Here is a 12379-nt window from a genome sequence, read left to right on the forward strand (position 1 = left end):
AATCATGGTGGTAGGGGGAATTGTTTTAGAAAGTGTGTAGGGTGAGGGGTAACCATAGAGAAAAGTTAATACTAAATCCAAAGTAGTGAATTTATAAGGGTGGAAATTCAGAGAGTGAGTCATCTGAATGGGAAGTATGTTTGCACAAGAGAGCTGTCAATGTTCCTTCAGTCACTGCCCAAAATGGCAGTCTGTTTGTCATCTGCAAAATCCAGTCCTGAGCATTCACAAAAATAAACTGTCATTGCCATTCTTAGGATTTTCATACCACAACTGTATTCGAGAAAGGCATTTTTTTTTCCTGTGGAAGTGGACAATTTTTGCTGCACAAGAATGAGACTTGGCATAAATTCATAAAGACAGCTAGGTAATACTGTGTGTGCTCTTTTGAGTTCAGGGCAACCTGTTTCCAATGAAAGGAATGTGGTTTCCCTCGTGTCTTTGTTGTAAATGTAGAAAATAACGTACAAGGAACCATAAGACCAGGTTCTAGTCCTGGTTCTGGCACTTACTGGCCTTGAGGCTAATCAAATCACCTAATCTCCTATAACCCTGGTTTTACATCCATAGATGGAGAAAAATAGTTGACTTTCTTACTTCATGGGGTTGTGAAAGAATATATGTAAAAGGCTTTATAAATCACACATAGCTATGCAAGTCCTAGAATCTCCACATTGGAAAGGTCTTTAGAGAAAATTAGCACTACTACTTATTTTATACATAAGAAAAATGAGGTTCTGAAAGGTTAAGTAACTTGATCTAGATCAGTGATTCTTACTCCAGGCTGCCTATTACAATTACCTGAAAAGCTTTTTAAAATATTGCCACCTGGTCTTCAATCAAGACTATTAGATCAGAAGGTATGGGGCTGTGGTCAACTAGGCATTCGTAGTTTTTAAAAGCTCCCTAAGTGATTCAAATGTATAGGCAGAATTGAAGACCACTCCCAGATCTTGTAACTTATCAAGAGTGGAATCAGGACCTAGCTTGGCCTCCTGTTTCCCATCCAGAGATCATTCTGCCACATCAGGATGATGCCTAATAGCCAAGAGACTGCAGGAATGAGAGGAATCAGTGATGCCCAGTGCAAGTCAGCATCAGGATTCCCTGTATAGTAGTCCAGCTGCTTGGGTAGGAAGTATGAGTCATCTGTGTCTAGCGGCTCTGTCATTCTGTCTGAGGCAGGAAAAGACCTAGTTTTCTGGCATTTCTTCCCTGACGACCAACCATTCCTAGCCCCCTAGCCACACCAGCAGTCGCAGAATTAGTCAGTAGAAATGTTCACATTTACTAATGCAGCAAAAAACTCCTGTCATTGAGAAGTGACTATAAATTCAAGAGTTCCCTCAAGACAAGAAGAGGTAGAGGTTTCTATGGTAAGTTGTTTTTTTTTTTTTATTCTTAGGTTAATCCCCATATATTACATCGTTAGTTTTAGATGAAGTGTTCCATGATTCATTGTTTGTGCATAACACCCAGTGCTCCATGCAGAATGTGCCCTCCTCAATACCCACCACCAGGCCAACCCATCCTCCCACGCCCCTCCCCCCCAGAACCCTCAGTTTGTTTTTCAGAGTCCATCGTCTCTCATGGTTCGTCTACCCCTCCGATTTCCCCCACTTCATTCTTCCCCTCCTGCTACCTTCTTCTTCTTCTTTTTTTTCCTTAACATATATTGCATTATTTGTTTCAGAGGTACAGATCTGAGATTCAACAGTCTTGCACAATTCACAGCGCTTACCAGAGCACATACCCCCCCCAGTGTCTATCACCCAGTCACCCCATCCCTCCCACCCCCCCCACTCCAGCAACCCTCAGTTTGTTTCCTGCAATTAAGAATTCTTCATATCAGTGAGGTCATATGATACATGTCTCTTTTTGACTTATTTCGCTCAACATAATACCCTCCAGTTCCATCCATGTCGTTGCAAATGGCAAGATCTCATTCCTTTTGATGGCTGCATAATATTCCATTGTGTATATATACCACATCTTCTTTATCCATTCTCTATGGTAAGTTTTAAAAGAGGACTTTAAATATTGTAAAAAATCTCATGAGGGTAGTGTTTCTCAGCCTAAGGACTTTATTAGAAGTACATGAGTGCCCTATGGTAATTTTTAAAATTGTTTTTAGGAAAATTAAAAAAAAACTAAGCGTACTTAGATAATCTGTATGAATATCTTACATCCAAGAATTCTCCTAATTGTAGTGCCTACATTTGTCTTTGGCTTCACTATCACATAGGTGTTAAACCATATGACTAACTGACATGGCTGATGAGAAAAGACCAGAGGCAATGTGATATATAAATGAGGCTTAAGTACAGAGTGAGGCCAGACGATGTCACAGCCAGCTATTCAAAAGCAGAAAATGCAGTAGTTCCAATAAAGAAAGAGTGGGAGAAGTGAGTCATCACTGGGCACACAGTAGCTCAAAAAAACTCAACTACAGAAACCAGTATTATATTCATGCTGTGAGCATAGACTATTATAGCAAAATGATATAATCTATCACAAGTTTAAGAAACTATTTTTAATTTTTATTTTTTAAAGATTTTATTTATTTATTTGACAGAGAGAGACACAGCGAGAAAGGGAACACAAGTAGGGGGAGTGGGAGAGGGGGAAGCAGGCTTCCCCGCCGAGCAGGAAGCCCGATGAGGGGCTTGATCCCAGGACCCTGGGATCACGACCTGAGCCAAAGGCAGACGCTTAATGACTGAGGTGTCCCAAATTTAAGAAACCTTTTAATAAAAAGGGATTTCCAAGGGCAAAATGTTAATTACTAGCATACAAATATGATTTATGAATTATGGAAAGGACTGGGCAGGTGAAAAGCAGATGGTCTGGTGACTCCAGGGGTGGAAAATAAATAAGAAAAAACTTTTGAGAAAAAAAACCCCAAAGACTATAAAGTAGAGGAAATCTAAGATGTGCTGATCTAAGTGAAGGAACTAAAACACAGTTTTAGAAGCACCTGCCACAAAGGTCTACGATACCAGAAAACAGTTTAGAGATGAGGAAGGAGAGGAGGAGCTAGGAGGAATGGTGGGCAGAGCTAAGTGGGACAAAAAAGGAGAGAAGAAACTGCCTTTTACTACTCAGGCACTGAGGCTTACTGTAATGGCTAGTGGAGCCTGAAGGCATCTGCACTCCTGTTCAACAGTAATGGTGGATGTCTGATGATTCACTTTCCTGAGTGAATCATTGCAAGACTGTTCCCTTAAGTGTGGCCATGGACATCTGGAGGTGGCTGATCACCGGACCCCAAGGGTGTCAGTCATTAATAGTCTTTAAATTGGTGGTTAAACTGGGCTTGTAACTCAGAAGACAGAATTGTGTGGAAGACTACTAAGTCTAGGAAGTCAGAATGAAAAGAAACACTTCTTTTTGGGGGATTGGCAACTGATGATAAAACTGTTAAAACAAAAGTGCACCATAACTTTTGTGGGTCTTAGGCTGCTTGCTCATTCCTTTGTCTTTAGGGGAAGATTTTCCTTCATTGCATCAGAATACTAACATATAACTAAATGGTCAACACACCAGAGGTCTCAAATTTTCTACGTGGAGTCACAAAGATCTGAAATCACCTGGGAGGATAATAGGGGAACATTGAGGGCATTTGAATTTCTGAGACTAGATGAGGAACAAAGAAGGAGAGGCTGTCAGCTGTCCAACTCTGTCCCTGGGGATTTCTGGCAAATAAGAGTTGTGGGAGCACATAGCATATTGTAGAAGGAACATCTGAGAACAAAAACTAGCTTGGAGAACTTCAGATTTCTTAAAAAATAGTTTTATCATAAAAAAATATGTACCTTTCCATTTGAATATGAAGTTACAGATAAACTTAAGAATGACCCACCTTACTCCAAGCGTAATTCCAAGTCACGTAACTGTCGCCTCCTAGAAGATCCTTGAGCCAGGTGACTGGATTTTGATAAATCTGACCATTTTCTACCTTAATTTTACCACTCAGTAAAACACTGGCTTTGTGAGTAGTCTCCTGAAGTGAAAAATAAAACAAAAATTAAGAAGGAAAAATACCTGAAATATGTGAACTTCTGCTTTTGTCCATGATGAAGTAATAGGAACCAGACTTACCCTAACAAAGAAAAAACAAACAAAATATATGGAGCAATGGTTTGCAAGGTACCAAACATCAGGCAACATAGTACAGTGATCCCTGAGAAATGAGAAATTAATGAGATGAGCCTTCCAAGTGTCCCAGCTCACTGCCTTGAGAGTTTCCAGGTCATGGTGCAGGGAGAGGGAATCCAGGCAAAGCCTGTGGACTCCCTGAGTTGAGGAGACAGACCAGAGTCCACGGAAGCAAAGTGCCTAGAGTTTGCAGGACAGAATACTGAGAAGAGAGACATACAAAGAAAGAGAACTCTGCAGATCTTCAGGGGGGGTCCTCTTTAAGTATTCAGCTGAGTAGTGATTGGCCATGTTTGAGAGCAAATTACCCAGGGCTGGGAAAAGAACCACCTGAGAAGATTAGAAGTAATGACACCTGGCATTCTCAAAGGTCAGAAATAGTGCCTGTTCCCAACAGCAAGACTAGAAAACCTCAATACTGGTGGGGCATTGGTTGGGTACACAGAGGAGCCTTACCTCAGTAGTGGCAAATAATTAGCCCTAGATTGAACACATGCTCCAATCCTGCCTACCAAATCTTTTTTTTTTTTTAAAGATTTTATTTATTTATTTGACAGAGAGAGACACACAGCGAGAGAGGGAACACAAGCAGGGGGAGTGGGAGAGGGAGAAGCAGGCCTCCCGTGGAGCAGGGAGCCCCACACGGGGCTCGATCCCAGGACCGTGGGATCATGACCTGAGCTGAAGGCAGACGCTTAACGACTGAGCCACCCAGGCGCTCCCTGCCTACCAAATCTTAAAAGCAAGACCCACAAGGATCAAATTGTTTCCAAGGAACTTAACTGTATCCTAAAACAAATCTACAAAATATTTATAAGAATAAAAAAATATCCAGCATCCAACAAGGTAGATTTCACAATGTGTGGGATTCAATAAGAAGTTAACAGACCTGGCTGTGAATTGTGCAAGACTGTTGAATCTCAGGTCTGTACCTCTGAAACAAATAATGCAATATATGTTAAGAAAAAAAAAGAAGAAGAAGAAGAAGAAGGTAGCAGGAGGGGAAAAATGAAGTGGGGGAAATCGGAGGGGTAGATGAACCATGAGAGACGATGGACTCTGAAAAACAAACTGCGGGTTCTAGAGGGGAGGGGGGTGGGAGGATGGGTTAGCCTGGTGGTGGGTATTGAGGAGGGCACATTCTGCATGGAGCACTGGGTGTTATGCACAAACAATGAATCATGGAACACTTCATCTAAAACTGATGATGTAATGTATGGGGATTAACATAAGAATAAAAATAAAAATTAAAAAAAAAAAGAAGTTAACAGACCTGGAAATTAGTAGGAAAATACAACCCATACAGAAGAGATAAAGCAATCAACTGAAAATGACTGAGAACTGGTAAGAATGTTAGAATTAGCAGATAACGACATTAAGTAGTTATTACAATCATATTCCACATGTTCAGAAGTTATGTGGAGACATGGAAAATATTTTTAAAAAGACCAAAATCATACTTCTAGAGATGAAAATTACAATGTATGAGATGAAGAATACACTGGATAGTTACAGATTAGACATTTTGATCAAAAAGATTAGTAAATTCAAAGACAAAGCAATAAGTACTGTAGAAAAATGAAATACAGAGAAAAGAGAATTTTTTTTTTTAAAGATTTTATTTATTTATTTGACAGAGAGAGACACAGCGAGAGAGGGAACACAAGCAGGGGGAGTGGAAGAGGGAGAAGCAGGCTTCCCACAGACAGGGAGCCTGATGCGGGGCTCAATTCCAGGACCCTGGGACCATGACCTGAGCCGAAGGCAGATGCTTAACGACTGGGCCACCCAGGTGCCCCAAAAAGATAATTTTTAAAAATGAACAGATCGGGCGCCTGGGTGGCTCAGTTGGTTAAGCGACTGCCTTCGGCTCAGGTCATGATCCTGGAGTCCCGGGATCGAGTCCCGCATCGGGCTCCCTGCTCAGCAGGGAGTCTGCTTCTCCCTCTGACCCTCCTCCCTCTCATGCTCTCTGTCTCTCATTCTCTCTCTCTCAAATTAAAAAAAAAAATTAAAAAAATAAAATAAAAATGAACAGATCATCAGTGAATTGTGGAATGATTTCAAGCAATCCAATATGTGTGTAATAAGAGGTTCTAAAAGGAGGGAAGGGAAGAAAAAACATTTGAAGAAATAATGGCTGAAATTCTTCCACATCTGAGATTCACATGTGGAACCCAGAGATTCAAGAAATTCAATAACCCCTAAGCATAAGAAACATGAAAAAAATTACACTAATGCTCCTCATAATCAAAATTGCTTAAAACCAGGTAAAATCTTAAAAGCAAAAAAACCCCCAAAAAAATCCAAAAAAAAAAAAAAAAAAAAAAAGCAGCCAGAAGGAGGAAAAAAAGACCCATTACTTACAGAGGAACTAGGTTAAGAACAACAGTGTATTTAAACAAGAAAGAAAACAAGCAAGCAAGAAAACAGTGGAGCAACATCTTTCAAGTAAAGGAAAAAACTCTTTCAACATAAAAGTCTATATCTGGCAAAAATACCTTTCAAAAATAAAGGTGAAATAAACTTTTTCAGACATGCAAAAGTCAAAAGGATTCATTATCAGCAGAAGACCTTCAATATAAGAAATGTTAAAGACAGTCCTCCAGGCAGAAGAAAAATGGTAGCAAATGGCAATCAGGATCTACATAAAGGAAACAAAAGCAGAAATGGTAACTACATGACAGAAATACTTTTCTTATTATTTAAATCTGCTTAAAAGATAACTGACTGCTTAAACAAAAATAATAATGTAGTGTGGAATTTATAACATTAGGTAAAGGTAAAATATATGGTAACACAAAGGTCAGGAGTAGAGAAATGGAAGCATACTAGTTTGAGGTTCTTACAGTATATATGAAGTGGTATAATATTACTTACAGGTAGACTGGGAGAAGTTAAAAATATGTTCTATAAACTCTAAAGCCACAACTGAAGTAAAGAGTTGTAGCTAATAAACCAACAAAGGAGATAAAGCATAAAAAAATGAAAAAGGGAACAAAGAAGAGATGAGAGAAATAGAAACAGATGCCATGTGATAGATTTAAACCTAACTACATCAAAAGTCCCGCTGAATATAAATATTCTTTTTTTTAAGATTTTATTTATTTGAGAGAGAGCATGAGAGCGCATGAGTGGGGGGAAGGACAGAGGGAGCAGGACAAGCAGACTCCCTGCTAAGCAGGGAGCCCAATGTGGGGCTCAGTCCCAGGACTCTGAGATTATGATCTGAGCCAAAGTCAGATGCTTAACTGAATGAGCCACCCAAGTGCCCCGAATGTAAATATTCTAGAATCAACTTCTGGTATGACAATGTGAGGATCCAGTCCCAGATAAAAAGTATTTAAAAAAATAGTTTAAATCTGGAACTGGTCATAAACGCATGCAGCAAATAAAGAGCCATCTATTCAGCAAAATCTATGACAACTAGGTGGGAAAAAAAAGGTGAGTCTGTGGTATGTGAACCAAGATTGCTTTCTTCCTCCCCCTTCCCATCTCAGTGAGGTGCAGATTTCACTCCAGATTCCACTTGCAGCCAAGAACACAGGGCTCCCTCTCCCTATAGCCTCCAATCAGAGGGCTACCTTCTTGTTAGGGGAAGGATATCAGTTTTTCTCATCTTGCCCTCAGCTATCTCTTGCTAAGGCTAAATTCTGAGTGCAGCCAAGAGGTAGGGGAACCCTTCTGTGAAGCCTGTACTGGTGAGGCAGAGGCTCCACCTTTGGCATGGTGGCACTGAGACTAGTAGGACCCTGATCACCCCTAGCTGGCTTGTAAGGTAGTGGTTTCATGTCAGGAGAGACAAGCTGTAAAGGCATGAGGCTAACGTGCCTGCCTTGGCTAAATGCTCAGCTCCTAAAGCCGGGTGTCTTTCAGAGAAAAGTTGCTATGTCCCCACCCCAGCTCCAGAGCTATGGCACAATGATTTTGTCTTGGAAAAGAAGCAAGCCTTAAAACAGATGGTTCCTAATCTCCTCCAAAGGAAATGACTTCATTTACAACAGACCATGGAGAAGTTCAAGCTCAAGGGCACTTTAAAGGCAGTACAGGTTGTGGTAAAAAGCAATTGGAAGTAAATTGGTAGATTCACTGGGGATACAGGCTGAATTGCAGGCTGGCTAGTTTTTAGGAGAGAACTGGGAAAGAAATAGTAGGGAGGAGCATTCCTAGAATAAACTCAAACACTGACTTCATAAACTATCCCTTCAAAGGAACACACACTTGACTGGATTAGTCTGTAGAGCAATTTATGCTCCAGGTCATCACTGAAAACAATATAATAATTAACCAGCAATAACTGGAGCTTAATGGCTAGGTATAGAGAGGGAAAGAGACAGTCAAAGAGAGACCTGCCAAGGTCTCAGTCTATGTGGTACAGTATCAAAAGTTTAACACTATAGTAGGGAAAAATAACCTCCACTAAAACAATCTAGCCAATAACTAAATAAGCAGGCACATAACAACAACAAGCCTAAGAGAAGGTGGGGGCCAGTACACAGAGTTGCTACATCTTTCAAAATATATAAGATGTCCAGTTCCAACCAAAAACTGACATGTGGAAAAACAGGAAACTATGACACATACATCAAAACAAATAAAGCAACAGAAAACATCTGTGAGAATGACTAAATGTTGGATTTAATAAAGACTTTTTTTTAAAAAAAGATTTTATTTATTTATTTGACAGAGAGAGACACAGCTAGAGAGGGAACACAAGCAGGGGGAGTGGGAGAGGGAGAAGCAGGCTTCCTGCCAAGCAGGAAGCCCAATGCAGGGCTCGATCCCAGGACCCCAAGATCATGACCTGAGCCGAGGGCAGACGCTTAACGACGGAGCCACCCAGGTGCCCCTTAACAAAGACTTCTAAACAGTCATTATAAAAATGTTAAAATAATGAAAAGAAACTATAAATAAAGAAGTAAAGGAAGGTATGATGATAGTGTCATATCAAAGATAGAATATCAATAAAGAGACAGAATTTATAAAAAAGAACCAAATAGAAGTTATGGACTTGAAAAGTATAATAACTGAAATGAAAAATTTACTAGAGGGGTTCAACAGATTCATGATGTCAGAAGAAAGAATTAATAAACCTGAAGGATCAACAAAGATTATGAAGGCTGAAGAACAGAAAGAAAAAAGGATGTAGAAAAATGAAAAGGCCTCACAGAAATGTGGGACATCATTAAACACATTAACATATGCATAATGGGAGTACTAGAAGGACAAGAGAGAGAAAAAGGAACAGAAAACATACTTGAAAAAATAATGGCTGAAAACTTCTCAAATTTACTGAAAAACATTAATCTGTATTTTCAGAAGGAGGCTCAGTGACTTCCAAGTAGGATAAACATGAAAAAATTCATAAACAGATACATGCTGAAAGTCAAAGACAATGAGAAAATATTGAAAGAAGCAAGAGAAAAATGACATCACTTACAAGGTAGCCCTAAGAAGATTACTAGCTGGCTTCTTATCAGAAACAATGGAGGCCAGAAGCAGTGGAATAACATATTCAAAGGGTATAAAGAAAAAAGTGTCAACCAAGAATCCTATATCCAGCAAAGCTACCTTTCAAAAATAAAGTTAAATAAAAACATTCCCAGGTAAACAAAAATGGAGAGAATCTGTTGCTAGCATACCTGATAAGAAATACCAGAGGAAGTTTTTCACGTTGAAAGCAAGTGACCCCAAATGGTAAAATGAATCCACATGAGAAAACAAATAGCATCAGTAAAGGTAATTACACATTATAAAAGACAGTATGGACAAATATTTCTTCTCCTTTCTTCTCTTAACTGATTTAAAAAATAATTATATAAAACAATAGATATATAATGTACATATTTGGAAATAGCAAAAAGGAGATGGGTGGGAGCAAAGTTTTCTTTTGCTAAGGGAATGATACCAGATGGTAATTCAAATCCACAGGAACAAATGAAAGGGTAAATAAGAAGGTTAATATAACAAAATCTATAAACATACACTTGCTTACTTCTGTTTCTTTACAAATCACAAGATAAATAAAGTCATAATCATAACAATGAATTGTTTCATTTATAACATTTATATATATAATACATATAATAATAATATCATGGAAAGAGGGACAGAGCTATGTAGGAATTACACTTCTTTGTGTAATTCTTTGTCTCACTAGAATTAGGTTAGTATAAATCTGAAGCTGATTCTGATAAGTGAAGATGTCCTAGGGTAAGCACAATGGAAATACCTCGAAAAATACGGTGAAAAAAAGTCACTGAAGAAACTAAAATGCTATAATGGAAAATATTCACTTAATGCAAAAGAAAGTAATAAAGAAGTACAGAGGAACAAAAAAGACATGAGACATTGAAAACAAAAGTAAAACAGCAGACATAAATCCAATAATATTAATAACATTAATTGAATGAGAGTGGATTAAAAAAACCTACTCAAAGGCAAAGGTTGTCAGACTAAGTTAAAAAAACAAGATCCAATTTAGCAATTTGTGCATACACAAAACAGACTAAATTGAAAGAGACAAGTAAATTGAACATGAAAGGATGGAGAAAGATATATCATGCAAACAGCAACCTCAAAAAAACTGGAGCAGCTATAACTATTATCACACAAAATAGACTTTAGAACAAAAAATGTTACTAGAGATAATGAGGGACATTTTGTAATGAGGAGAGGGTTAATGCATCAGGAAGATATAATTATAAACAAACATGCACATAATGAAAGAGCACTGACACACATGAAACAAAAATTAACAGAAATGAAGGGTGAAATGGACAATTCAACAGTAACAGAACTCCACTTTGTTTTCTATTAACAACACAACTCCACTTTCATTAATGTCTAGAACAAACGGCAGAAGATCAATGAGAAGAGAGAAAACTTGAGCAGCACTATAAACCAACTAGACCCAAAAGGCATCTATAAAAAACTTCTCCTAACAAGAGAAGAATATTCTTCTCATGTGCTCATGGAACTTTTTTTAGGATGGGCCATCTGCTAGTAAAGCCATAAAATAAATCTCAGAAAATTTAAAAGGATTGAAATAATACTAAGTATATTCTCTAAATGCAACAGAATGAAATTAGAAATTAATAATAAAAAAATGGAACACTCACAGTTATGTGGAAATCAAACAACATACTCCTAAATAACTAATGGGTTAAAGAGGTGATCAAAAGGCAAATTAGAAAATACCTTGAAATGAATGAAAACGAAGATACAACATACCAAAAACTATGGGATGCAGCAAAAGCAGTGGATTAAAGGGAAATTTATAGCTGTAAATGCCTATATGGAAAAAGAAGAAAAATCTCAAATCATTAACCTAAACTTACACTGATGACACTGGAAAAAAAAACAGCAAACTAAACCCAAAGCATGCAGAAAGAAGGAAATAAATATTAGAGTGGAAATAAATAAAAGAGGCAATAGAAAAACAATAGATAAAATCAGTAAAATCAAAAGTGATTCTTTGAAAATATTAACAAAATCAAAGTTTTAGCTAGACTGACCAAGAAAAACAAGTGAAGAGACTCAAATTACTTAAGGTCAGCAATGAAAATGGGTACACTGCTACTGAACCAAGTGAAATAAAAAAGGATTACAAGAGAAACTATCAAGAATTCTATGCCAATAAATAAGATAAAAGAGACAAATTTCTAGAAAGATAAAAACTACCAAAAATGATTCAAGAAGAGACAATTTGAAAAAACCTGTAAGTAAAGAGACTGAATTAACACAAAAAAACTATCTAGAAAAAAAATCCCAGTACAGATGGCTTCACTGCTGATTACTCTCAAACATTTAAAGAAGACTTAAAACCAGTATTCTGTGTTACCAATATTCCAAAAGATAGAAAACGAGAAACACTTTTGTGAGACAAGTATTACCTTAATACCAAACCAGACAAATACAAGAAAACTACAGATCAATATCTTCAATAAATATGGATGTAAAAATCCTCAACAGCCTACTAGAAAGCCAAATCCAGCAACATATAAAAAGAATTATATACCATGACCAAGTATGATTTGTCTGCTTTCCCAGGAATGCAAGGTTGGTTTAATATCCAAAGATCAAATAATGTTATACAATATATCAATAGAATACAAACCAAAATCCACATGATCATCTCAATATATGTGGAAAGAACATCTGACAAAATCTAATACCCCTTCTGATAAAAACATTCAAGAAACTAGGAAAAGAAAGAACT

General features: G+C 37.8%; 1 protein-coding gene across 1 annotated transcript in view; it reads right to left on the minus strand.

Moving 5' to 3' along the window:
- The window catches only part of ANKRD31 (ankyrin repeat domain 31), a 142736-nt gene that overhangs the window by 15987 nt on the left and 114370 nt on the right, over positions 1-12379 (minus strand). The window contains exon 23 of the mRNA XM_064596246.1: positions 3863-4003. Within this exon, the coding sequence (XP_064452316.1) occupies positions 3863-4003 (141 nt within the window). The remainder of the gene's footprint in view (positions 1-3862; positions 4004-12379) is intronic.

This window comes from Mirounga angustirostris, unplaced genomic scaffold (genome assembly GCF_029215605.1).
Source record: "Mirounga angustirostris isolate CCGP_5_RB_7025 unplaced genomic scaffold, mMirAng1.0.hap1 SCAF_7, whole genome shotgun sequence".
In the NCBI taxonomy this organism is placed as follows: domain Eukaryota; kingdom Metazoa; phylum Chordata; class Mammalia; order Carnivora; family Phocidae; genus Mirounga; species Mirounga angustirostris.